The sequence below is a fragment of the Pleurodeles waltl genome, chromosome 10 (assembly GCF_031143425.1).
Source record: "Pleurodeles waltl isolate 20211129_DDA chromosome 10, aPleWal1.hap1.20221129, whole genome shotgun sequence".
In the NCBI taxonomy this organism is placed as follows: domain Eukaryota; kingdom Metazoa; phylum Chordata; class Amphibia; order Caudata; family Salamandridae; genus Pleurodeles; species Pleurodeles waltl.
Genome location: NC_090449.1, coordinates 501276763 through 501302435, shown reverse-complemented (window position 1 = coordinate 501302435; position 25673 = coordinate 501276763). Strand labels below are relative to the sequence as shown.

Below are 25673 nucleotides of genomic sequence, written 5' to 3'. Positions count from 1 at the left end.
CATTTCCCAAAGGAGAGCACCCCAGTGAGATCTGTTCACTTTTCTGGTTACACAAGCCCTCTCAAAAGCTGTGAACCACTTGGTGATGTCATCACCATCTTCAAATTTTGTCACAATCCCTTTGGGGATTTTTAACATGTCAGGAGAATCTCTGACCCTATTTATATTGCTGCCACCATTGATGGGTCCTAGGCCCATCTCTTGTCTTTCCCTTTCTATGGCTAGGAGCTGTCTCTCTAAAGCCAATCTTTTGGCCATCCTGGCTAACAGGAGGTCATCTTCACTGAGAGCATCCTCAGTGATTTCAGAAATGTGGGACCCTCCTGTGAGGGACTCACTATTTCTGACTAACACAGTTGGAGACAGGACTTGAGGGGTCCTGTTCTCCCTATTTAGGACTGGAGGAGGGACATTGGCCTCCAAGTCACTAATTTCTTCCTCTGTGAGGTCATCATCAGAGGGGTTGGCTTTTTCAAACTCTGCCAACAGCTCCTGGAGCTGAATTTTGGTAGGTCTGGAGCCAATGGTTATTTTTTTGATATTACAGAGAGACCTTAGCTCCCTCATCTTAAGATGGAGGTAAGGGGTGGTGTCGAGTTCCACCACCTGCATCTCTGTATCAGACATTATTCTGCTAAGAGTTGGAATACTTTTTAAAGAATCTAAAACTGTTTCTAGAATCTAATTTCAAACTTTTAACAAACTTTTAAACTCTAAAAGACAATGCTAAACAGGGACTTAACACACAAGGCCCTAGCAGGACTTTTAAGAATTTAGAAAAATTTCAAATTGCAAAAATGAATTTCTAATGACAATTTTGGAATTTGTCGTGTGATCAGGTATTGGCTGAGTAGTCCAGCAAATGCAAAGTCTTGTACCCCACCGCTGATCCACCAATGTAGGAAGTTGGCTCTGTATGTGCTATTTCAAAGTAAGGAATAGCATGCACAGAGTCCAAGGGTTCCCCTTAGAGGTAAGATAGTGGCAAAAAGAGATAATACTAATGCTCTATTTTGTGGTAGTGTGGTCGAGCAGTAGGCTTATCCAAGGAGTAGTGTTAAGCATTTGTTGTACATACACATGGACAATAAATGAGGTACACACACTCAGAGACAAATCCAGCCAATAGGTTTTGTTATAGAAAAATATCTTTTCTTAGTTTATTTTAAGAACCACAGGTTCAAATTCTACATGTAATATCTCATTTGAAAGGTATTGCAGGTAAGTACTTTAGGAACTTTAAATCATAAAAATTGCATGTATACTTTACAAGTTATTGACAAATAGCTGTTTTAAAAGTGGACACTTAGTGCAATTTTCACAGTTCCTAGGGGAGGTAAGTTTTTGTTAGTTTTACCAGGTAAGTAAGACACTTACAGGGTTCAGTTCTTGGTCCAAGGTAGCCCACCGTTGGGGGTTCAGAGCAACCCCAAAGTCACCACACCAGCAGCTCAGGGCCGGTCAGGTGCAGAGTTCAAAGTGGTGCCCAAAAACACATAGGCTAGAATGGAGAGAAGGGGGTGCCCCGGTTCCGGTCTGCTTGCAGGTAAGTACCCGCGTCTTCGGAGGGCAGACCAGGGGGGTTTTGTAGGGCACCGGGGGGGACACAAGTCCACACAGAAATTTCACCCTCAGCAGCGCGGGGGCGGCCGGGTGCAGTGTAGAAACAAGCGTCGGGTTTTCAATGTTAGTCTATGAGAGATCTCGGGATCTCTTCAGCGCTGCAGGCAGGCAAGGGGGGGATTCCTCGGGGAAACCTCCACTTGGGCAAGGGAGAGGGACTCCTGGGGGTCACTTCTCCAGTGAAAGTCCGGTCCTTCAGGTCCTGGGGGCTGCGGGTGCAGGGTCTCTCCCCGGCGTCGTGACTTTAGGTTCAAAGAGTCGCGGTCAGGGGAAGCCTCGGGATTCCCTCTGCAGGCGGCGCTGTGGGGGCTCAGGGGGGACAGGTTTTGGTACTCACAGTATCAGAGTAGTCCTGGGGTCCCTCCTGAGGTGTCGGATTTCCACCAGCCGAGTCGGGGTCGCCGGGTGCAGTGTTGCAAGTCTCACGCTTCTTGCGGGGAGCTTGCAGGGTTCTTTCAAGGCTGCTGGAAACAAAGTTGCAGCCTTTCTTGGAGCAGGTCCGCTGTCCTCGGGAGTTTCTTGTCTTTTCGAAGCAGGGGCAGTCCTCAGAGGATGTCGAGGTCGCTGGTCCCTTTGGAAGGCGTCGCTGGAGCAGGATCTTTGGAAGGCAGGAGACAGGCCGGTGAGTTTCTGGAGCCAAGGCAGTTGTCGTCTTCTGGTCTTCCGCTGCAGGGGTTTTCAGCTAGGCAGTCCTTCTTCTTGTAGTTGCAGGAATCTAATTTTCTAGGGTTCAGGGTAGCCCTTAAATACTAAATTTAAGGGCGTGTTTAGGTCTGGGGGGTTAGTAGCCAATGGCTACTAGCCCTGAGGGTGGGTACACCCTCTTTGTGCCTCCTCCCAAGGGGAGGGGGTCACAATCCTAACCCTATTGGGGGAATCCTCCATCTGCAAGATGGAGGATTTCTAAAAGTTAGAGTCACTTCAGCTCAGGACACCTTAGGGGCTGTCCTGACTGGCCAGTGACTCCTCCTTGTTTTTCTCATTATCTTCTCCGGCCTTGCCGCCAAAAGTGGGGCCTGGCCGGAGGGGGCGGGCAACTCCACTAGCTGGAGTGTCCTGCTGGGTTGGCACAAAGGAGGTGAGCCTTTGAGGCTCACCGCCAGGTGTGACAATTCCTGCCTGGGGGAGGTGTTAGCATCTCCACCCAGTGCAGGCTTTGTTACTGGCCTCAGAGTGACAAAGGCACTCTCCCCATGGGGCCAGCAACATGTCTCGGTTTGTGGCAGGCTGCTAAAACTAGTCAGCCTACACAGATAGTCGGTTAAGTTTCAGGGGGCACCTCTAAGGTGCCCTCTGTGGTGTATTTTACAATAAAATGTACACTGGCATCAGTGTGCATTTATTGTGCTGAGAAGTTTGATACCAAACTTCCCAGTTTTCAGTGTAGCCATTATGGTGCTGTGGAGTTCGTGTTTGACAAACTCCCAGACCATATACTCTTATGGCTACCCTGCACTTACAATGTCGAAGGTTTTGTTTAGACACTGTAGGGGTACCATGCTCATGCACTGGTACCCTCACCTATGGTATAGTGCACCCTGCCTTAGGGCTGTAAGGCCTGCTAGAGGGGTGTCTTACCTATACTGCATAGGCAGTGAGAGGCTGGCATGGCACCCTGAGGGGAGTGCCATGTCGACTTACTCGTTTTGTCCTCACTAGCACACACAAGCTGGCAAGCAGTGTGTCTGTGCTGAGTGAGAGGTCTCCAGGGTGGCATAAGACATGCTGCAGCCCTTAGAGACCTTCCTTGGCATCAGGGCCCTTGGTACTAGAAGTACCAGTTACAAGGGACTTATCTGGATGCCAGGGTCTGCCAATTGTGGATACAAAAGTACAGGTTAGGGAAAGAACACTGGTGCTGGGGCCTGGTTAGCAGGCCTCAGCACACTTTCAATTGTAAACATAGCATCAGCAAAGGCAAAAAGTCAGGGGGCAACCATGCCAAGGAGGCATTTCCTTACAGTATCCTTATAGCTGACCACATGGTGATGAATGCCGATTAGCTCTACATGTAGGTCCCAGGCTTCACTCTGAGTGGCCAGGAAGGTTGATTTAAGCCTTCCATTGTGTTAAGGTTCATAACATTAATCATTTATCTGCTGAGTACCAGTAGATCAGTTACAAGCTTAGAGGCTTTGTAAATATTGATGACGTTATTACTTCTATCAGTAAAATAGACACATACCTCAAAAATTGAAGCGGGGACTGTCCACAGTCTTGCTTCTCCCCAAACAGGACATCCCAGGATGACTTGAGGCCTTCAAGGAACACCAACTGCCCCCTTTCTCTAGCAGTTGTTAAACTGACTCCCTGATTGGGTTACAAAAAAAGTGATTCTCACAATTACATTTATAGCAATGTTTATGTTACAATCACTAAGCTTTTAAAATCAAAAAATTGCAGCTATTTAGCACGAGCAAAAAACACCCTTACAGCAGATAGCTATTCAAAACCGGTTAGGTCCATAACAACCGACTCTGGAGAGATTCATCTAATCCGCCTGTTTGCTGATTGCCGTTAGCTCTCCATGTTATCCACCTATACCCAATCTGAAGAAGCCTTGACAGCAGTGACCTCACTATAAAACACAAATCCTTTACTTCAATAACATCAAAGGGAATTGTGCAAATAAAGCAAAAACAAAAGCTCAACAGAAGAACTAAAAGAACAAGTTACTTACCTTTGGTAACCTCTTATCTGGTAGAGACAATATCTAGCAGCAGATTCATTACCTTTGAATATCCCCAGATTCAGACTGGATCCGGAAGATTTTTTATGTGCAGTGCCCCTGCATTCTGGTAGGTGGCGAAGATCAGCTCCGTGCGGCGGCGTCAGTACCGGAAGTGACGTCTGCATCACCTATATAGGCACCACCTCGGCAAGCTGGCGTTTGTTACTTTTCACAACTTTCCACATCAGGAGTGTCGAGCCATGAAGTGCACTGACACTGGTGTGTCCAAACTAGGGCCCTGAAAGGGATCATCCCTAACACTAGAACTCTGTCAGCAGAGCGGGTAAGATGAGTGGGTCAGTAAGGAATCTGCAGCTAGATATGGTCTCTACCAGACAAGGTGTAACCGAAGCTAAGTAACTTGTTCATCTGATGCAAACTTCTAGCCGCAGATCCCTTACATTTGAATAGATACCCTAACAATGTTGGGACAGAGGACACATTTAAACTAGGAAGTCATTCAGGACCGAATGGGCAAAATACCTGTCCCTGCGGACCTGACTGTCCAGGCAGTATTATTTGGTATATGTGTGCAGGGATGCCCATGTTGCTGCTTGGCAGATGTCCAGGACTAGGACAACACGTGCTAACACAGTAGTCTCAGCTTTGGTTCAGGTGGAATGAGCCCGCAAGCCCTCAGGGAGATGCTTTGGGGCCAATGTGTAGAAGATTTTGTTGCAAAGAACAACCCATCTAGAGATGGTCCGCTTCTGCATGCCCAACCTCTCTTTGTACCAACATACACCGCGAAGAGTTGGTCGCCCACCCGCAACTCTTTTGTGCGATCAAGTTTGAACCACAATGCACTTTTTGGGTCCAGACGGTGGAGTCACTCCTCTTCTTTAGAGGGATGTGGAGGCGCGCACAAAGTGGGCAAGGTGACAGATTGGCCCACATGAAATGGTGTCACCACTTCTGGGAGGAAAGAGGCCCTAGTGCTAAGCACCAGTTTGTCTGAAGCTCACTCGCCTTTCGGGCAAAAGTTATTGCCAAGAGAAATTATGTTTTGATCGTGAGCAGCTGGAGGGGACATTTGGGTAGAGGCTCGGAAGAAACAGACATTAAGAATGTAAGAACCAAATTAAGGTCCCACTGAGGCATAATAAAAGGAGAAAGGAGAAACATGTATACAAGACCTTTGAGGAACCTATTTACAAAAAGGGACGTAAATAAAAAGGGTTGGTTAGACAGCCGCAAGAAGGCAGACAGAGCAGAAAAGTAAACCTTCAGGCTACCCAAAGCAGAGCCCTGCTGGGCAAGGGTAAGAATACAAAGAAGAACATCAGACAGAGAGGGAGAAAGTGGGTCGATAGGTTTCTCTGTACAATATAATACAATTTTTTTTCCCCATCAGCAGGCGTATACCGTCTTGGAGGAAGGAAGCCTAGCTGCCAGAATGACATTACAGACTTCGGGAGGAAGGTAGAAAGCTGTGAACTGTAGCTGCTCAATCTCCAAGCAAGAAGGTGAAGAGCCGGCAGGTTCCGGTGTGAGAACTCTCCTCTGCTGCTGCAACAGAAGATCCTCCCGCAGGGGCAGCCTCTCCATGCCTAATCCGCAGCCACAAGGATTACTTGGGCTGGGTCACTGCTAATCTTCCGGTGAACTCTAGGTAGAACTGTTATGGGCATCTCCGAGCGATAGCGGTCTTGGAAACTCCAGTGCGCAAAACTGCTGACATTGCGCATTCTCTGCGGAGGCGAAAAGATCTAACCAAGGCTCTCCCCACTGCTGAAAGAGACCTTGCTCCACCTCCGGATGTAGATGCCACTCTGACCAACTAGGTATCGATGGCTTAGTTCATCTGCTCTGGAGTTCAAAGAACCAGCCAGGAGTTGCAGTACTGGGGAAATGCCCACCTGTTCCAGCCATGCCCAGAGACGCAGTACCTTTACATAAATGGTCCATGACCCCACCTGTAGGAAAATGGCTCCCTGTTGCAGTTACCCCCCACTTTTTGCCTGATATTGATGCTGACGTGACTGAGAGGTGTGCTGGGACCCTGCTAACCAGGCCCCAGCACCAGTGTACGTTCACTTAAAAATGTACCACTGTTCCACAATTGGCACATCCCTGGCACACAGATAAGTCCCTTGTAAAAGGTACCAGTGTTACCAAGGGCCCTGTGACCAGGGAAGGTCCCTAAGGGCTGCAGCATGTGTTGTGCCACCCTAAGGGACCCCTCACCTAACACATGCACACTGCCATAGCAGACTGTGTGTGTTGGTGGGGAGAAAAAGGCAAAGTCGACACGGCATCCCCCTCGGGATGCCATACACACAAAATACTGCCTGTGGGATAGGTAAGCCACTCCTCTAGCAGGCCTTACAACCCTAAGGCAGGGTGCACTATACCACAGATGAGGGCATAGCTGCATGAGCAATATGCCCCTACAGTGGCTAAGTCCATTCTCAGAAATTGTAAGTACAGTGTGGTCATATTAACTATATGGTCTGGGAGTTTGTCAAAAACGAGCTCCACAGTTCCATAATAGTTACACTGAATACTGGGAAGTTTGGTATCAAACTTCTCAGAATAATAAACCCACACTGATGCCAGTGTTGGATTTATTACAAAATGCACACAGATGCCCCCTGTATTTTACCCAATCCTTCAGTGCAGGACTGACTGGTCTGTGCCATCCTGCCACTGAGATGAGTTTCTTCCCCCCTGAGGTGAGAGCCTTTGTGCTCTCTGAGGACAGGAACAAAGCCTGCACTGGGTGGAGGTGCTTCTTGCCTCCCCCTGCAGGAACTGTAACACCTGGCGGTGAGCCTCAAAGGGTCATGCCTTTTGTTACAGCACCCCAGGGAATCCCAGCTAGTGGAGATGCCTGCCCCTCTGGACACAGCCCCCACTTTTGGCGGCAAGTCCAGAGGAGATAATGAGAAAAACAAGGAGGAGTCACCCACCAGTCAGGGCAGCCCCTAAGGTGCCCTGAGCTGAGGTGACCGCTGTCTTAGAAATCCTCCATCTTGGCTTTGGAGGGTTCTCCCAATAGGATTAGGGATGTGCCTCCCTCCCCTCAGGGAGGAGGCACAAAGAGGGTGTGTAGCTACCCTCCAGGACATTAGCCATTGGCTACTGCCCTAATGACCTAAACACACCCCTAAATTCAGTATTTAGGGGCGACCCAGAACCCAGGAAATCAGATTCCTGCAACCTGAACAAAGAAGGACTGCTGACCTACAAGCCTGCAGAGACGACGGAGGACGACAACTGCTTTGGCCCCAGCCCTACCGGCCTGTCTCCTGACTCAAAAACCTGCAACCAGCGACGCATCCAACAGAGACCAGCGACCTCTGAAGCCTCAGAGGACTGCCCTGACCCCCAGGACCAAGAAACTCCTGTGAGCAGCGGCTCTGCTCAACAATCTGCAACAAACTTGCAACTTTTCTACAACTTTAAAGACTTCACTCTTCCCACCGGAAGCGTGAGACTTCACACTCTGCACCCGGCGCCCCTGGCTCGAAATCCAAAGAAAAAACACCACAGGGAGGACTCCCCGGCGACTGCGACCCCGTGAGTAGCCAGAGACTGCCCCCCGGACCGCCACAGCGACGCATGCAGAGAGAATCCAGAGGCTCCCCCTGACCGCGACTGCCTGTAACAAGGGACCTGACACCTGGACCAAGCACTGCACCCGCAGCCCCCAGGACCAGAAGGCACCGAAACCCAGGCGACCCTCTGCCTAGCCCAGGTGATGGCTGGCCCAAGAAGCCCCCCTGTGCCTGCCTGCACCGCTAGAGAGACCCCTGGGTCCCTCCATTCATTTGTATCACAAACCTGACACCTGCTTTGCACACTGCACCCGGCCGCCCCTGTGCCGCTGAGGGTGTGTTTTGTGTGCCTACTTGTGTCCCCCCAGTGCTCTACAAAAACACCCTGGTCTGCCCCCCGAGGACACGGGTACTTATCTGCTGGCAGACCGGAGCACCCCTGTTCTCATAGGCGCCCAGGTGTTTTGGGCACCTTTTTGACCTCTGCACCTGACCGGCCCGAGCTGCTGGTGTGGTAACTTTGGGGTTGCCTTGAACCCCCAACAGTGGGCTGCCAATGCCCAGGAGCTGAGACTCGTAAGTGTTTTACTTACCTCACAATCTAACCAATACTTACCTCCCCCAGGAACTGTTGATTTTTGCAGTGTCTACTTTTAAAATAGCTTATTGCCATTTTAATCAAAACTGTATATGATATTGCTTTAATTCAAATTTCCTAACTTACCTGTGTGAAGTACCTTGCACTTTATGTATTTACTTCAAATCTTGAACTTGTGGTTCTAAAAATAAATTAAGAAAATATATTTTTCTATATTAAAACTATTGGCCTGGAGTAAAGTCTTTGAGTGTGTGTTCCTCATTTATTGCCTGTGTGTGTACAACAAATGCTTAACACTACCCTCTGATAAGCCTACTGCGCGACCACACTACCACAAAATAGAGCATTAGAATTATCTAATTTTGCCAATATATTACCTATAAGGGGAACCCTTGGACTCTGTGCACACTATCTCTTACTTTGAGATAGTACGTACAGAGCCAACTTCCTACACCACCCCACCCTCTTTGTTGCAGTAACAGATGGCAGAGGTGTTGTCCATGCAAAGCAGCTTTCCCTTGATGGAGGGTGGAAAGGTTTTTAATGCCAGATGGATCGCTTGGAGCTCCAGCAAATTGATGTGGAGTCCGGATTCTGCCGGAGATCAGAGTCCTCAGATCTCCACCTCTCCCAGATGGCCACCCCATCCCAGGAGTAACGCATCTGTCACTACCATCAGATGTGGTTGGGGATGGGAGAGGGGTCTGTCTCGGGCCTAACTGTGGTTTGTTAGCAACCACTGCAGATCTTTTGCAGCTCCCTCAGAGATCCGGACCATGTCAGAGAGATTCCCCTGATGCTGCGCCCACTGGAACATCAGCTCCTACTGCAGAGCCAGCATTTGCCATCTGTTGTGAGTTACTAGCATGAGGCTCAGCAGCCTCAGAGTCATTCTCACTGAAATTAAGGATAAAAGCGGAAACATTAGTATCATAGCCGAACGTCTTGGACTCGCTGCTCAGGAAGATAAGCCCAAAACAGCACTGTGTCCAGAACAGCTCAGATGAAAGGGAGCATCTGAGGAGTCAGGTGTGACTTTGGCACGTTGCTAGTAAACCCCAGCGATTGCAGGAGGTCCACTGTAGTGTGGGGGTAGGGGACGACAGCCTGTCGCCAGTCGTCGAGATAGGGAAGACTGGCACCCCTTAATATCTGCAGATGAGCTGCCACTACCGCCGTCATCTTGGTTGACACCCGAGGGGTGCTGGTAAGGCTACAGGGGAGAACAGTGAACTGAAAGTGCCTGTGGCCTACTGTAAACCACAGTTAATGTTTGTGGGAAGGCAGGCCGGGAATGTGAAAAAAAAAAGCGTCCTGCAAGTAAAACACTACCATCCATCCTCCTGGATCCAGGGGAGACAAGATATGAGCCAATGTGAGCATCTTGAACTTCTTCTTGAGGAAGAGGTTGAGGGTTTGAAGATCTAAGATAGGGCGAAGACCTTTGTTCTTTCTGGTGATCAGAAAGCAGCAAGAATAACAACCACTGCCTACTTCTGACACTGGAACCCTCTCTATGGCTCCTTTGGCTAAGAGAGCCACTCCATCCTTGAGGAGTGAGGATAAATGATCCTCCATCAGCCGGTCATTAGATGTAGGCGGGGAGGGAGGGATTAGAAGAGGAGGGAGTAGCCCCTCCGAATGATCTCTAAGATTCACCTGTCTGATGTTACGGACAGCCAGTGGTGGGGATAATAGCTGATTCTGAAACCAACTGGACGCCCATGATATTTTAAGGAAAGATTAGGCGGGCTTAGGGGCTGTACCTGCCAAGGCGGTGGTGGCTGTAGCAGACCTCTGACTGCCTGACCCATAAGGTCGGTATGAACTGCGCCCACGCATAGGCTTGGAGCTTGCGCGGGGCGGTGGCTGGAATAGGATTGGCGCAGTTGAACACTCTTTCTGTAGCCACAAAAGGAGTGAAAGGCAGACTGGAGATGAAGCGGGCAGCTGAGACGCCCAAGGACTTGGCAGTAGCCTGTGAGTCCTAAAAGCGTTCCAGCATGGAGACTGCCTTATCTCCGAAGAGATGATTGCCATCAAAGGGCATGTCCATGAGGGAAGCCTGGATATTCCCTGAAAAGCCAGAAGTTCTCAGCCAGGAGTGGTGTCTGAGCGCCAGTGTCATGGAAACCGATCTGCCCAGCAAGTCGGTCGTGTCTAAAACACAGAAAATCATGAACTTTGCTGCATCTCTCCCATCCTTGACTGCTTAGGAGAGAATGGCCTGGGCCACCTCCAGAACCTGTGGCAGCACTTGCACAACTGTGCCCCGCAAAGTGCGGGAATGGCAGTGCAATAACCACAATGCAAGGCTCGTGGAAGGCAACATCTTCTTCCCAAAGTTATCCAGCACCTTGGATTCCCTGTTCGGAGGTACGGCAGGAAACGCACCATGGGAGGTAGAGGCTTCGACCACCAAGCTCTCAGGGGTGGGTTTTGGATGAGGAAGTTTGGATCCCCAGGACCGGTGGTGGCAGGCAATTGCCCTATTCACAGGAGCCCCAGTGCTGGGTTTGGACAGGTTCCCAGTGGGACATCTGTTTGTGCTTCATTGAAAGGGATCAAGGGTTCGGAAGAGGAAGCTCCCGGATGTAGCACTTCCATCAAGATATTAGTCTTGACTGCCACCAAGGGCAACTCGAGGTCCAAGACCTCAGATGCCCTCTTCACCAACATAGCATATGTTGCTCCCTCCTCCATAGCCACAGTAGGAGGAGAAAGCATGCCAGCCTCTGGAGACGTACCCAATCTGCTGGCATCACCCAGTTCCTCACACCAGTCCATGCTTTCCTAGCCTTTTAACTGGTATTCTAAAGGGTCCAGTAAAGCCTCCCATTCTTCCCCGATAACTCTCAGGCACCAACTTAGGACAAATGGGTCCTGTCGGCACCAGAATTGGCGTCGGCCGACTCCATTCCTGCTCCGTGTCGGATTCAGGGATCCAAGTGGGGCTGGTACTGCCCGTGGGAACTGGGACATCTGAGTCGGGGAAGGTCGCAATGGCACGTCCGTTACTGGTCTGGATCCATGATCAGATGCACTTGGGTCCACCAGGGTTGGAGGTGCTGGAGCAGAACCTGATGGGGCCCCCTCTAAATCCACGGGACCCAAAGGCAAGCCGGAAAGGTCAGCCAGCTAAAAAACGTGGTGCATGCCCTTATTTGAGCAGGGGCCCCTCAGACTCCCGATAAAACAGGGAGATGCGGAGTCGGCCATGGCAACAGCTCCGCAGAACAGTGCCTCGAACACCGATTGTCTGTTGTTTGGTCGACTGACGGACGAGGAGAAGTCAAAGTATGCTTTGACTTCTTGTTCTTCTTGTGCCTCTTGCCCGAGTGTCCCAAAGGCTTGGAGTGGGGAAAAGAGGAATTGGGGCTTCCAGAGTGGTCCTGTGACCTTCCTCTCTAACTGGATCAAGTGGCGTCGCCTGCCAGGCCGCTAGCAGCTTTAAGGACCGCTCCCTCAAACCCTTTGGTGCCATGGCCCGGCAGTCTGAGCACAACTTGAGAGTCGTGGTCGCACTCGAGACAACTCAGACACATGAGGTGTGGGTCCGTAAGTGATGGGGTGTGGTGACAGGCGCCACACTGTTTAAAATGTCGAAAACATCCTTGACACACCAAGAGGAAAATTCCTCAAAAAAGAAGTTAAAAAAACTCCTGTCAAAAAACAACAAAGGAGTAGCTCTTCTCCAGATCAGAGCTAACTGGCGCGGAAAGAAAAGAACTGATATCAGTGTGCTGAGGTGGGGCTTATATAGGAGAAGTGGACGTCTCTTTCTGCACAGAAGATGCTAGCGACGCAGCGCAGTGTCGATCAATGCCATCTACCAGTTGGCAGGGGTACTACTCACAAAAAATCTTCCAGATCCAGTCTGAGGCCTGAGGAAATTCAAAGGTAAGGAATCAGCGCTAGAAGTCACTATCATATAGTCCCTGTACAGCCCAAAAACATGTTTTTACCTAGCATTAAGAAGGATATAGTCAATAAATGTCCTAGTTCGGCAGACGTATGCCCAAGTCCTGCCATCATAGGTCTAGTGGAAGGAATTGTACCAGTAGGCTATGGTGGGGAGAGAAGCAAGTCTTGGTGTGAACTTTATCCAAGCACCTAGTCTGCACACAGCACACTAAATGCAAAGAAATAAAGTTTTCAGTGAGAGAAAACTTGGCTCAATGTTGCTGGCATGAGCTAAGGCAATGTGCAGATAAAATGTGTGTGCATAAAAACTAACAACACAGCTAAAATCAAAAAAATTAGGATTTTGTCTCCAAAATTAGGCAAAAAGTAAAATAACTTAGAAAACGTAGTTCAGAAGTTATGATTAAACAAAAATTCACAAGGCAAAGCCCGTCATCTCTGAGATCATGTAGTAGCTCTAGAGTTGCCCTGAACAGCGCTATTCATCTGTCCTTATCTTGGCCAGACATAAAAATTGGTATCTCTCAAGAGCATGAATTATCTAAGAGAATGTAAGACTGAAATAGGAGCTGTCCAGAGATGTAAAAAAAAAACAATCATGTTGGTACAATACCCTCTGCCCCACCTTCTCCTGGTTGCCGAGTGGGAGGAGCTCCAAAATGGAGCACAAACTGCTGTACCTCATGCTTGATTACAGATATTGCCTTTTTCACCATCCTTCGTTTCCTTTGCTTCTTTTCCAAGTGTAGGGTAGGAAAAGGTATTTTTGTGTTCCTCAGTGTGTTAACTCTAGTACAGATGCATAGGAAACTGGACCAACGAGGGAGAAAAACTCAACCTCTGAGAGATTTGCATAACATCTAATGAGTGTCTTTTGGTACATTTGCTCAGGTAGTCTGATCAAGCACAGACTGTTACAGGCCTATAAGGTGAAATTCTGAGGCAGCAGCACCCTTCTGTGGTTTTGTTCAGACAGGTTCAGGAAGACCATAGCTGATAAGTAAACCACATGAATGTTGACAGGGCACCCTGCTAACCCACAACTTTAGGCACTACCAGACCCTGCTGCAGGAGAAACAGGACAAAAAGCAGGACACCAGAAAGGCATTATTTAAAGGGATCCAAGCTTTCTGACTCCTCCAACTACACAAAGTTATTCCAGTGACCCGCATAAATGATTTTTGTAGGCTTTCTTGCAGCTAAGCTGATGCCTACAACTTCATCAAGAGGCAAAGAAACTCTTGCTGACACTGCTCATTCTACATGCTTATAGTGCAGCACTTGGGGACTGAGGTGAAGGACCTGATATTCATGCTACAATAGAAGGTCTAGCCTCCAAGGAAGAGAAAGAGGAAAAGGCAGCTGAGTGGCAACAGCTAGACTTCTTTGTTAAATCTGGCGTGATCAGGAAAAGCTGTGTCCAATATTCCTGCAGGAATCGGTAAAAAGCAGAATCTGTGGAAATGTGTAAAGCAGGTTCAGGGACCAGCTGAACATAAAGGTTTCCCAGAGGGAGCCATTGAGAGGGAGGATTATGGCATAAAACTGAACACGTCCTGTTCTGAGTCACTGCAGAGAGATCCACAGATGGAAACCCCAATCTAGAGAAGATCTCCTCTATTACTTTGTGTTGTGGTTCTCACTCGTGATCTTCTTCTAAGAGTGTCTGCTCTCAAGTTGAAGAAAGCAGCCAGATGGCCACTACCGGGAACATTCTACATCATTGTGCCTACTTCCACAGGTGAATCACCTCCCAACACAGGGCTCACACCTCCAGACCAACATGCCTGTTAGTGTAATAGAAAGGGGTGGTGTAGTCAGACAAGATCTGAATGGCTCTCCCTGCAATGAAAGGGAGAAATGGCTTCATGGCAAGAAGAGCTGCTCAGAGTTTCAGCACATTTATATGCAGTCGCTGCTGTGACATGGACCATTTCGTCCGGATGGTGGCATCAGCCCTTCAAGGCATCCGTGACCCTGGTATCCTCCGATGAAGAGTCAATTCACCTCAGGTTTGGAGACATTCATCTACCAGTGCAAGCCCAAGTAGGCTGACTGAAATATCTGCACATATGCTAAGGGGCTTCCCTGATGAAAGAGCAACTGCCATTGCAGTCACCACTGGAAGAACCTCATCCACCGACTGGAGTATGGAACCAACAGTATGCACTAGGCCAAGAAGACTTAAGACCTGTAGGACTGGGAGATGCAATTGAGTCAGAAAAATTAGACTCTCCTCCCAAATATCCATCATCCTCTGACAATGGGGAAACGTCTTCATGCGGTTCTTGTCTAGCACAGCATCTATGAAGGACAACCTCTTGGCTGGTGTGAGGTGGGACTTTCGGACATTGATGTAAAGTCTAAGACACAGATAAGAGTTAGTGTTCCCTAAACAAAAACAGGGACTCTGCCTTCACCAGCCAGTCCTCCAAGTATAAAATACACAGACTTCCAATCATCTTAGTGAAGACACAATTTTGGCACAAAAGCCACGGTTGTCAGCAAGACCATGAATTGACCCTACAGTAGGGAGTAGCACTTGCAGATCAGCTTGATGACCTAATAGTCCTCTGTTATTTTCTCCCAATTGACAGAGAGATCCATCACCAGAAAATGGTGGGAGGAATCAGAGAGGTTTTGAGACAGTGGATCCAGCAGACAGAGGGGACTGTATATGCTGCTGTTAATGATGATTGTGACCCTTAAATTCCCTCCTGCCATTAAAGGAGAGATACATTTGCTAAGGTGTCCGAACTGTTGAGAAGGTTGCCTCTATTGGTACTGCTGATTTCTTGAATAGCCCCAGAATGTTCAGTAATGTTCACAGAACTACTTTAATGGTGTGGCCAGGTCCAACAGCGAGATTTGGCCCAGCTATTCTTGAAGCATTCCAGAAAGAAGTCATCTTTATCTCCAAAAAGCTGCTGCTATCGAAAGAAATGTCCATCAGAGCGACATGGATGTCTCCCGAAAAGCTAGTATAACGCAAAGAGGCAGGCATGGACCTCGGCACAGTATTTGCGGAACCCAAGCCTCACTGCACAATCTGCCTTTAAGGGTCATGTCATGACTGACCAAATCAGAAAGTAGCTTCTTCATGTGTTTCAGTAAGCTACCAACTTGAACAATTTCTAAAAAGCATGGACAAAAAACATAGGACCAGATGTATGAAAGCTTTTTGCATTCTGAACGCAATTTTAAGGAATCGCTAAAATAGCGATTCCTTAAAATTGCGACCCTGTTTAGCGAGTTGCAAATTGACTCTCTAAATAAGAAATCGCAAATAAGGATTCCTTATTTGCGATTTCTAAGCACATGTAAGTAGCAATTCCTAAATGCTAATTGGGCATTTAGGAATCGCTATTTACCACCAAGTTAAACTTGGTGGTAACCATATGCAAATTTTAAAAATGCATTTAAAATGCATTTTTTAAAATTTACATGTAAAGCACACATGCCCTTTTGGCATGTGTGCACCTTACATGTTGCAAAAAATTATTTTGGGATGCAGCAGAAGGGGCCTTAGGCCCCCAGCACCCTGGGGTTTTGCATTTCCAAAATTGCGATTTCTGGTTAAGAAATTCCAATTTTAGAAATGCAAAAAATTCACAGATATTGATCTACAGGCCCATAGGTGCGAATGGGGCTGGTATCGACAATTTGCGATTCGATAATAGCATTTGCGATTTTTAAGAAATCGCTATTACCGATTCACAAATGTGATACATTGCATTTTGCGAATCAGAAATAGCGATTTCTTAAAAATAGCTATTTCCGACTCGCAAAAGGCCTCCTTGATACATCTGGCCCTTAGTTGGGATGGGCCGTTTGTAGTGCAAAGACTGAGACTGTCTGAAGCAAAATCATTCTGGCCCATGGCGTACAGTGATTCTCAGAGAAGCCAAATGGAAGGCACAGGGGTTCAGTTTGGAGGATGAAGTCTGGACAACCAGGCTCTCCAGTGAGGTGTGAGCATAAGAAACTTTGGATCGCCTGGAGCAAGCCCATAGCACCTCCCGCTTAGTCTTTGGACTGCTGGGAACGAAAATAGCTATTCCCACTAGAGGTCATAGTAGTAAAAAGGAAATAAGAGAATCACAACAGAAAAAGTTGTTGGCATTATTTCTGTCAAAATATTAAATGTTGGTTCCTCAGAGGACACGGACAATATTAGAAATTCAGACCAGTACACACATGTACACACCAGTGCTCCTCTGCTGGGGCCCAGAAGTGCAAGAGATTTCCCCTTCCGATAAGGTACGCAGACGACCAGAGATGGTTATGGCATCTGAGTCAGGTCAAACAATTACTCCATGCGGGCAAATTTCTGGGTCTTATGAAGGAAACGAAGGAAAACTCTGACCTTCTCTTTAGCAAGCCGGATTGTCTGATCTGTCATTAAGGAAGGTGTTCCAAACAACTCCGTGGAGATTACACCATGGTTTATGACTTTATTTCTACAGACTGAGGCTGGAGCCTCATGAAGCGTGGAATCAGGAGGTCCTGGGTCGGAGCCGCAAGAGTTGACAGGCTTAAAGAAGCAAGTCAACCCTTGAGGTATGGCCCAGATAATACCTCTGGCATCCTAAATTTATCCAACATGGCCAGACAGAAAGCGTTGATCTGCATGGTGTCTGTTGGCAGAATCAGGGAATGCTGGCTGGATCTTTTGTAGCTTCAGGATCTGCTCTGAAGATGAAGAAGAGCCCGGCATTGGTGAACGGCGTGATGACTTCAAACGGTCGCACGGACTTCCTCATCGAAGAAGATTTCTCTTTCCTATGGTTCAACAAGGATGCATACTGGGCAGGGGAGGATGGACAATGCATGTTGGTCAAAGCAGTTGAACAGACCAATACACAAAGGCCTATGTGACCTCAGAAATGGAAGCCACTGGTGTGGGCAGCAAGAGGACAGCCTGTAAATCCTTCCCATCTGAAGATAGGTACTTATTAGTTGGCACCAAATATAGTGTACCTCCCTCGCATTTAGCAGGTGTAATTTAACTAAGTCTCCGAGCCCGCTTGGCAGACTCAGAGAGCAATAGGATATTAATACTGTTTTGAGATTCCACTCAGCTGGCACTAAATACAAGATTAATCATTACTAACAAACATGTGAAACAATGGACATGTTCTTACCAGCTTTTGGGCAACAATGTTATAGTGGCTGAAAGACTGGACAAGAGCCACAAAGCACACTTTACACCCAGCTGAAAAGAAATATTAAAAACACTTCAATAATTGGTTTAAAGAGGACTACAAAAAACACACCCCAATCACTGAAACAAATAGAGTTCTTGATAGCACGCTAAAAATAGAGCTAGGAAGATCATTTTTTAAGTGGTGTTTTGAAATGTCGTTATAATTGGTGTGTTTATAACAGAACACAGTGATAATATAACAAAAAACAGGTAAAATAACTTAATTTTATTCATCTTTAAATCCTGCTACTTATTGTGTTATACCAGATGTTACTGTTATTATCCAACTTAATATTTGTAATTCCACAGACTTTTGAAAGTTCAAAGTTTGAATCAAGTCTGCTTGGATTCAAAGCTGTGAGATACATTTCAAAGACAGCTCTTTCAGGAATAACAATAACAAACAGACATAACGATTTTTAAAGAGGACTTTATAACCTTAGTCCATTAAGCGATCAATTAGAACATGAAACTGTCTTAGGACATTGTGAGTCCATGAAAATGTATATAAAACTGGATCGCAACTTACAAATGTGCTCTAATAGAATCTTTTTAATACTGAATATTTGTATCAAAATTGTTGTCTCTTTTCAATTAGAAGATAGTTTTTACGACTTATCCAAATTTTTTGCTTAAACTATTTGCATTGGAATTACTGGAAGCAAACAGCAATCATTAATTGTAAGGAAGAAGTTGCCTATATAGTAGCAATGGTATTTCTAAACCATCTAATTCTAACCACCATTATCAGCCAGTGGAAACCACAACACAACATACCATATGTAGACACTTCCCCCATGGAGGTTCAAACCTGCGCCATTTTCCTTATTTTAAAAAGAAGTCAACCATTATATTGTTTGTAGAGATGTGGAAGGAGAGTATTGATAATATGTGATGGTCAACAGTGGAAGAGTAACTAAGTAATCTGCAAGGCAATTATATCCAGCTCCCACATCCTGGTTCTCTTTCACTGTCAACCTGTGGGTACAATCCACAGCAAAAGAAAGGAATGAGGAAAATGCAACAGGGCAGCTTAAGGAATATACAAAAAGATTTCCCCAGAACATCTTGATCAAATTAAACATACATTCGGGATGCAGTTTTGAGTGCTTAATGAATGCAGAAAGTGCGTGGAATAGCCAAGTAGCTGCCCTGGAAATTCCTCTGACAGGTACACTCTTAAAAGACACTAAAACTGGCTTAACTCTAGTGGAGTGCTCAGAGACTGGATGCAGGATATGTCACATCCAAGGAATATCATTAGGAGATGTAGGATGTAATTTGTGGCAAATCAAAATGCCACACAAGAGGAGAGAGAAGCCATAGCGCAATTTAGGGTGTAGGCGGAGCAGGTTGGAGCACTGCCTCCTTTTTGGTGAAGGATTCACAAGCAGATTTGTCCTTGGTCAAATAACTGAGCCACAAGAGGGCCGTAGGGCTGTAGTGGTGGACATGCTCCTTTTTAGGGAACAGCTTCTGTCACCGATTGTTCCTGTTTGAGGCCATGCAGGAAAATAGAAAAATTTCTTTGCTATATAGGAAGAAAAAGCCTAGGTGTCAGAGACATTGATCATTTCTCTTCTAGAAAAACAACCTTGTTCATGGAAATGTATAGTGGTTTGAGGAATGGAAGAGCATAATTAAAAACAAATCACATACCTTTAAGATAGAAAGACAGAAAATGATGGACAAGAAAGCTGCCGTCAGTTTTTGTATCCAGAACTAAGGCAAATTTCCCCTATAAAACAAAATAACAAGAGTCAAGGTAAAGATATATGAAAAACCTGTCCTCTAAGATTGAAAAACATATTTCTTTCTTTTGTAACAAAATGATAGCTCTCCCAGTGCTTGTCCTTATTACATTGCATTACAAACATTTAACAAATCTGTTTAACATTTAAAAAACAGACTTGAATAACCATCAAAAATCATACTTAGCAATTAATTAAATAATTCCAAAATAAACTGAATATAACTTTACAACACAAGTAATAACTGGTCTTATGGCCCCAAGTTTCTTAATTTCAATCTACCAAGTAATTTATAGGGATGGCTGGCCCAAAGATTACTTTTTGCCTTTGGGGGTTTGGACCAAATTAAGTTCTTCAGTATGGTCCCATTCTCTGCCCATGACTTCAACAGGAATTTCATGCATAAAGCATTTAAGATAAGTGTTTGGTCTTGTAAAGCACATAAGAATCGAAGTTGCATTGATCAAAGTGATGGTGATAAAGTAAATACTGATTCCAGACACACTACTACACTTTTGGCAAACCAAGCATCAGCCTTTTCCAACATCATTAGACCAAAAATTAAAGGAGGGTCTAATTTTGCCCTGAGTGCTTTAAGAAGCAGAACTGCAAGCAGGTTAATAAATTATATGTAACATTTCTCAACAACAAAAGAAAAAGAAACATATTTCAGAATTCATGTGTGATTTATGGGTATGATAGGACCTAGCCATATGTTATGTTAACTAATTTATACAGCGTGACTGTTTCCCTGCACACGGGCATCATGGAGTTTAAAATACAGGCCACAAGAGAAGGTTTAATTTTATTTTTTAACTACAGGTAGTTAGAAGACTGGCGATGGGAAGCAGGGGGGCATTCCAGTTGTTGGCTATCAGGTTGGAAAACTGATGGCTTTCTTTGCGGCAGAGACTGCAAAAAGAATACTGAACTACTCTAATATTACATTTAATACATAGATACATGTCAGAAAATCATAATATATACGATTATTCATCTTATAATGTATGTCAACAATTGCTGAAAAGCTATATGTCCAATGAAAGGCTGCATCACACTCATAGCCTTCACTTCAACAGATTTCATTACATAAAGACATAAGATTATATCAATATTTTATTGTTCAATATCAAAAACATTGTAATAAAGACAATACCAAAGCATTCATACCACAATATATACAACAATATATAAAAGTGTAATCAAACATTAAATATATATATTTTGATAGATGTAATACAGAACCAATTTATAAATACATATACAGTAAACTGTAAAATCCAATGTCATAGTATCCTTGTATAATACTCCAAGGACACAGTAGGAACCACAGGCCTACGTGCGTTTTGGGGATCCTCTCATAGGGAGGCCACCTTCATCAGGGCCGTTCCCAAATTTATATTCAAAAGTGGATGCCAACGCCAACAGAAGGACATATATGTCGAACAGAGTGCTGATGCTTTGATATATGCCACTTTGGATGAAGATATCTAATATATTGAACACATAAAAAACCACCTTGAAATCGCAGAATCCAGAGTCCAAAGTGTTAGATATGTACTAAGTACCAGTTATATATACAATGAAAAGCAACTATAACAAAGCCACCATATAACAATAAACAATTTCAAAATGCAAAACCTAATGTTGGAAAAACCCATTAGTGTGGTGTACAACAAAGAAAACCAATAGAGAGAGGGGGGAAATTATAGCCTTATGTCAGTCATGCATGCCATATCATGCACTAAAGCCTTAAAGATCACCCATAATGTCTTATTCATCCATACATATCATGTGTTACCCTAGAGTTATTACACCCTGATGGGGTTACAAAAACTGATTCCACCTAATTATATCAAATATATATAACCCTATATTTACCTGCAGGCCACTTTAGATAAACATTATGATGTAGAATACACTCTCTTCCAAATGCGTGGTAAGTGCCCCCTTGTAGTACGCAATAACGTCCACATTACTACTTCAGGGGTTAAATTATCTATAAGGAAGAACCAAACAATGGCTATAGACACGGATATCAGGGCAGTGATAATATTAATTGTAAAAATGCCTCAAGGGGTCAAAGTTCTAGGAGATTAATTTTACCTCCATTATTAGCCTGTTCTTACGGGGCAAAAAGCTTCTAAGGTCAACAGTTGTAAGAATTTAAGGCCACCACTTCGGCACATGCATCAGTTTGATTATTCTGAAAAGAGAAGAAAGTAAAGAATATGTTCTAGGTCACTGTGTGCAACATACATTTGTTGCAAGTGTAGGCCTCATAACAGATTCAGCCATCAAAATAGATGATGCCGCCAAAGTAACTCACCAAACGCCAGGATACGCAGACCCACGTTTTTCAGTTTACAGCATCTTCTTCGTACGCGTGGCGGCATCTATCTATTCCTTATAGTCTCCCGATCATGTGACTTCACACATGGGAGAGTTTACGCGAAGCGTATTCAAAGAAGGGGCTCCGTGTCAACATCCATTTGATAAACAGTCGCCATATTAACAGGGAGTGAATCGGCTTGTGGCGCATGAAACGAATCTCATGCATGTAATCCGATAAACGGATATAATATGAAATCAACACCCCAAAAGTGACACCCACGCCTCTCCAAACAGAAGAATGCAAACACACACAGCTTTCTTAACCCCTTCGCTGCCAGGCCTTTTCCCCCTCCTGTGCCAGGCCTTTTTGTGGCTATTTGGGGCAGTTCGCACTTAGGCCCTCATAACTTTTTGTCCACATAAGCTAGCCAAGCCAAATTTGCGTCCTTTTTTTCCAACATCCTAGGGATTCTATAGGTACCCAGACTTTGTGGGTTCCCCTGAAGGAGACCAAGAAATTAGCCAAAATACAGCAAAAATTTCGTTTTTTTAAACAAAATGCGAAAAAAGGGCTGCAGAAGAAGGCTTGTGGTTTTTCCCCTGAAAATGGCATCAACAAAGGGTTTGCGGTGCTAAAACCACCATCTTCCAACTTTCAGGAACAGGCAGACTTGAATCAGAAAACCCAATTTTTCAACACAATTTTCGCATTTTACTGGGACATACCCCATTTTTACTATTTTTTGCGCTTTCAGCCTCCTTCCAGTCAGTGACAGAAATGGGCGTGAAACCAATGCTGGATCCCAGAAACCTAAACATTTCTGAAAAGTAGACAAAATACTGAATTCAGCAAGGGGTCATTTGTGTAGATACTACAAGGGTTTCCTACAGAAAATAACAACTGAAAAAGAAAAATATTGAAATTGAGGTGAAAAAAACATCAATTGTTCTCTACGTTTTACTCTGTAACTTTTTCCTGCAATGTCAGATTTTCGAAAGCAATATACCGTTACGTCTGCTGGACTCCTCTGGTTGCGGGGATATATAGGGCTTGTAGGTTCATCAAGAACCCTACGTACCCAGAGCCAATAAATGAGCTGCACCCTGCTGTGCGTTTTCATTCTATACCGGGTATACAGCAATTCATTTGCTGAAATATAAAGAGTGAAAAATACCTATCAAGAAAACCTTTGTATTTCCAAAATGGGCACAAGATAAGGTGTTGAGGAGCAGTGGTTATTTGCACATCTCTGAATTCTGGGGTGACCATACTAGCATGTGAATCACAGGGCATTTCTCAAATAGATGTCTTTTTTACACACTCTCTTATATTTGGAAGGAAAAAATGTAGAGGAAGACAAGGGGCAATAACACTTGTTTTGCTAATCTATGTTCCCCCAAGTCTCCAGATAAAATTGATACCTCACTTGTGTGGGTAGGCCTAGCGCCCGCGACAGGAAACGCCCCAAAACGCAACGTGGACACATCACATTTTTTTTTTCAAGAAAACAGAGGTGTTTTTTGCAAAGTGCCTACCTGTAGATTTTGGCCTCTAGCTCAGCCGGCACCTAGGGAAACCTACCAAACCTGTGCATTTTTTTAAACTAGAGACCTACGGGAATCCAAGATGGGGTGACTTGTGGGGCTCTGACCAGGTTCAGTTACCCAGAATCCTTTGCAAACCTCAAAATTTGGCTAAAAAAACACATTTTCCTCACATTTTGGTGACAGAAAGTTCTGGAATCTGAGAGGAGCCACAAATTTCCTTCCACCCAGCGTTCCCCCAAGTCTCCCGGTAAAAATTATACCTCACTTGTGTGGGTATGCCTAGCGCCCGTGACAGGAAATTCCCCAAAACACAACGTGGACACATCACATTTTTTGAAAGACAACAGAGGTGTTTTTTGCAAAGTGCCTACCTGTAGATTGTGGCCTCTAGCTCAGCCGGCACCTAGGGAAACCTACCAAACCTATGCATTTTTGAAAACTAGAGACCTAGGGGAATCCAAGATGGGGTGACTTGTGGGGCTCTGACCGGGGTCAGTTACCCAGAATCCTTTGCAAACCTCAAAATTTGGCAAAAAAAAAAAAAAAAAACACGTTTTCCTCACATTTTGGTGACAGAAAGTTCTGGAATCTGAGAGGAGCCACAAATTTCCTTCCACCCAGCGTTCCCCCAAGTCTCCCGGTAAAAATGATACTTTACTTGTGTGGGTATGCCTAGCGCCCGTGACAAGAAATGCCCCAAAACACAACGTGGACACATCACATTTTTTTAAAGAAAACAAAGGTGTTTTTTGCTAAGTGCCTAACTGTAGATTTTGGCCTCTAGCTCAGCCGGCACCTAGGGAAACCTACCAAACCTGTGCATTTTTGAAAATTAGAGACCTAGGGGAATCCAAGATGGGGTGACTTGTGGGGCTCTGACCAGGTTCTGTTACCCAAAATCCTTTGCAAACCTCAAAATGTGGCTAAAAAAACACATTTTCCTCACATTTCGGTGACAGAAAGTTCTGGAATCTGAGAGGAGCCACAAATTTCCTTCCACCCAGCGTTCCCCCAGGTCTCCCGATAAAAATGATACCTCACTTGTGTGGGTAGGCCTAGCGCCCACGAAAAGAAATGGCCCAAAATACAACGTGGACACATCACATTTTTTCACAGAAAACAGAGGTGTTTTTTGCAAAGTGCCTACCTGTGGATTTTGGCCTCTAGCTCAGCCGGCCCCAGGGGGGCAGAAATGGCCTAAAATAAATTTGCCCCCCCCAACCTCCCCCGGGAGCGACCCTTGCCTACGGGGTCGCTCCCCCTGCGTGACATTGGCACCAAAAAAAAAAAATCCCTGGTGCCTAGTGGTTTCTGCGCCCCTTGTGGGCAGATTGGCATAGCAAAAATCGGCCGATCTGCCTCCAAAGGGGGCAGAAATGGCCTAAATACAATTTTCCCCTCCAGGGAAGCGACCCTTGTCCAAGGCGTCGCTCCCCACCTGTAAAACAAAAAACAAAAAAAATCCCCGGTGCCTAGTGGTTTCTGCCCCCCTTGGGGGCAGATCAGCCTAATGAAAATAGGCTGATTTACCCCCCAGGGGGCAGAAATGGCCTAAAATAATTCCCCCCCCCTCCCCAGGGGAGCGACCCTTGCCTAAGGGGTCGCTCCCCTTGCGTGAAATTAACGTAAAAAATAAAAAAACTCCCTGGTGTCTAGTGGTTTCTGTCCCCCTTGGGGCAGATTGGCCTCATCAAAATAGGCCAATCTGCCCCAAGGGGGGCAGAAATGGCCTAAATATAATTTGCCCCCTAGGGGAGCAACCCTTGCCTATGGGGTCGCTCCCCACCTAAAAAAAAAAAAAAAAAGACAAAAAAAATATATATATCCCTGGTGCCTAGAGGTTTCTGCCCCCCCTGGGGGCAGATCGGCCCAGGGGGGGCCGAAAAGGCCTTCCAAAAAAATGCCCCCCATTGGGAGCGACCCTTGCCCAAGGGGTCGCTCCCTTATGCCAGTTTCCCCCAAAAAATAAAAATCCCTGGTGTCTAGTGGGGTTTCAAAAGCCGGATTGCAAGCAATCCAGCTTTTGAAACGCTGTGAGAGACTTCAAAGGGAAGGAAATACATTTCCTTCCCATTGAAGCCTCTCCGGGCCTCCCCCACGTGATAGAAAGAGAAATCCTGAGCATTTCTCTTTCGATAGCTTCCAGCGCGATGAGGGAGGCCCTGTGACAAATCAGCTCGCGCGCTGATGTCACGGGGGGGTCGGAAGGGATTCCCCTTCCATCCCTGCCTTATGGGGGTGGGTGGGGAGCACAGGGGGGGAGCATCAGTTCCCGTGCCTTGGACGAGGTCACCTCGTCCAAGGCACTCAAGAGGATAAAAACAAATCTATTTATAAAGAAATTTCTTACATATACGTACTTACATTAACTCTTATGGTATGATGTGACTGCGGTGTTTAGAGCCACAGGGGTGCAAACAAATGTCTAATCAACTATGCCAAATAAAGTACATGAGAA

The 25673-nt window shown here is 45.8% G+C and overlaps 1 protein-coding gene across 4 annotated transcripts in view; it reads right to left on the bottom strand.

Annotated features, from left to right (window-relative positions):
• The window catches only part of ELP6 (elongator acetyltransferase complex subunit 6), a 224565-nt gene that overhangs the window by 119106 nt on the left and 79786 nt on the right, over positions 1-25673 (bottom strand). For all 4 annotated transcript variants that reach the window (XM_069210886.1, XM_069210884.1, XM_069210882.1 and 1 more), the window contains exons 3-5: positions 19242-19320; positions 17521-17591; positions 3809-3933 (exon numbers count right to left, since the gene is read on the bottom strand). In XM_069210886.1, the coding sequence (XP_069066987.1) occupies positions 3809-3933; positions 17521-17591; positions 19242-19320 (275 nt within the window). The remainder of the gene's footprint in view (positions 1-3808; positions 3934-17520; positions 17592-19241; positions 19321-25673) is intronic.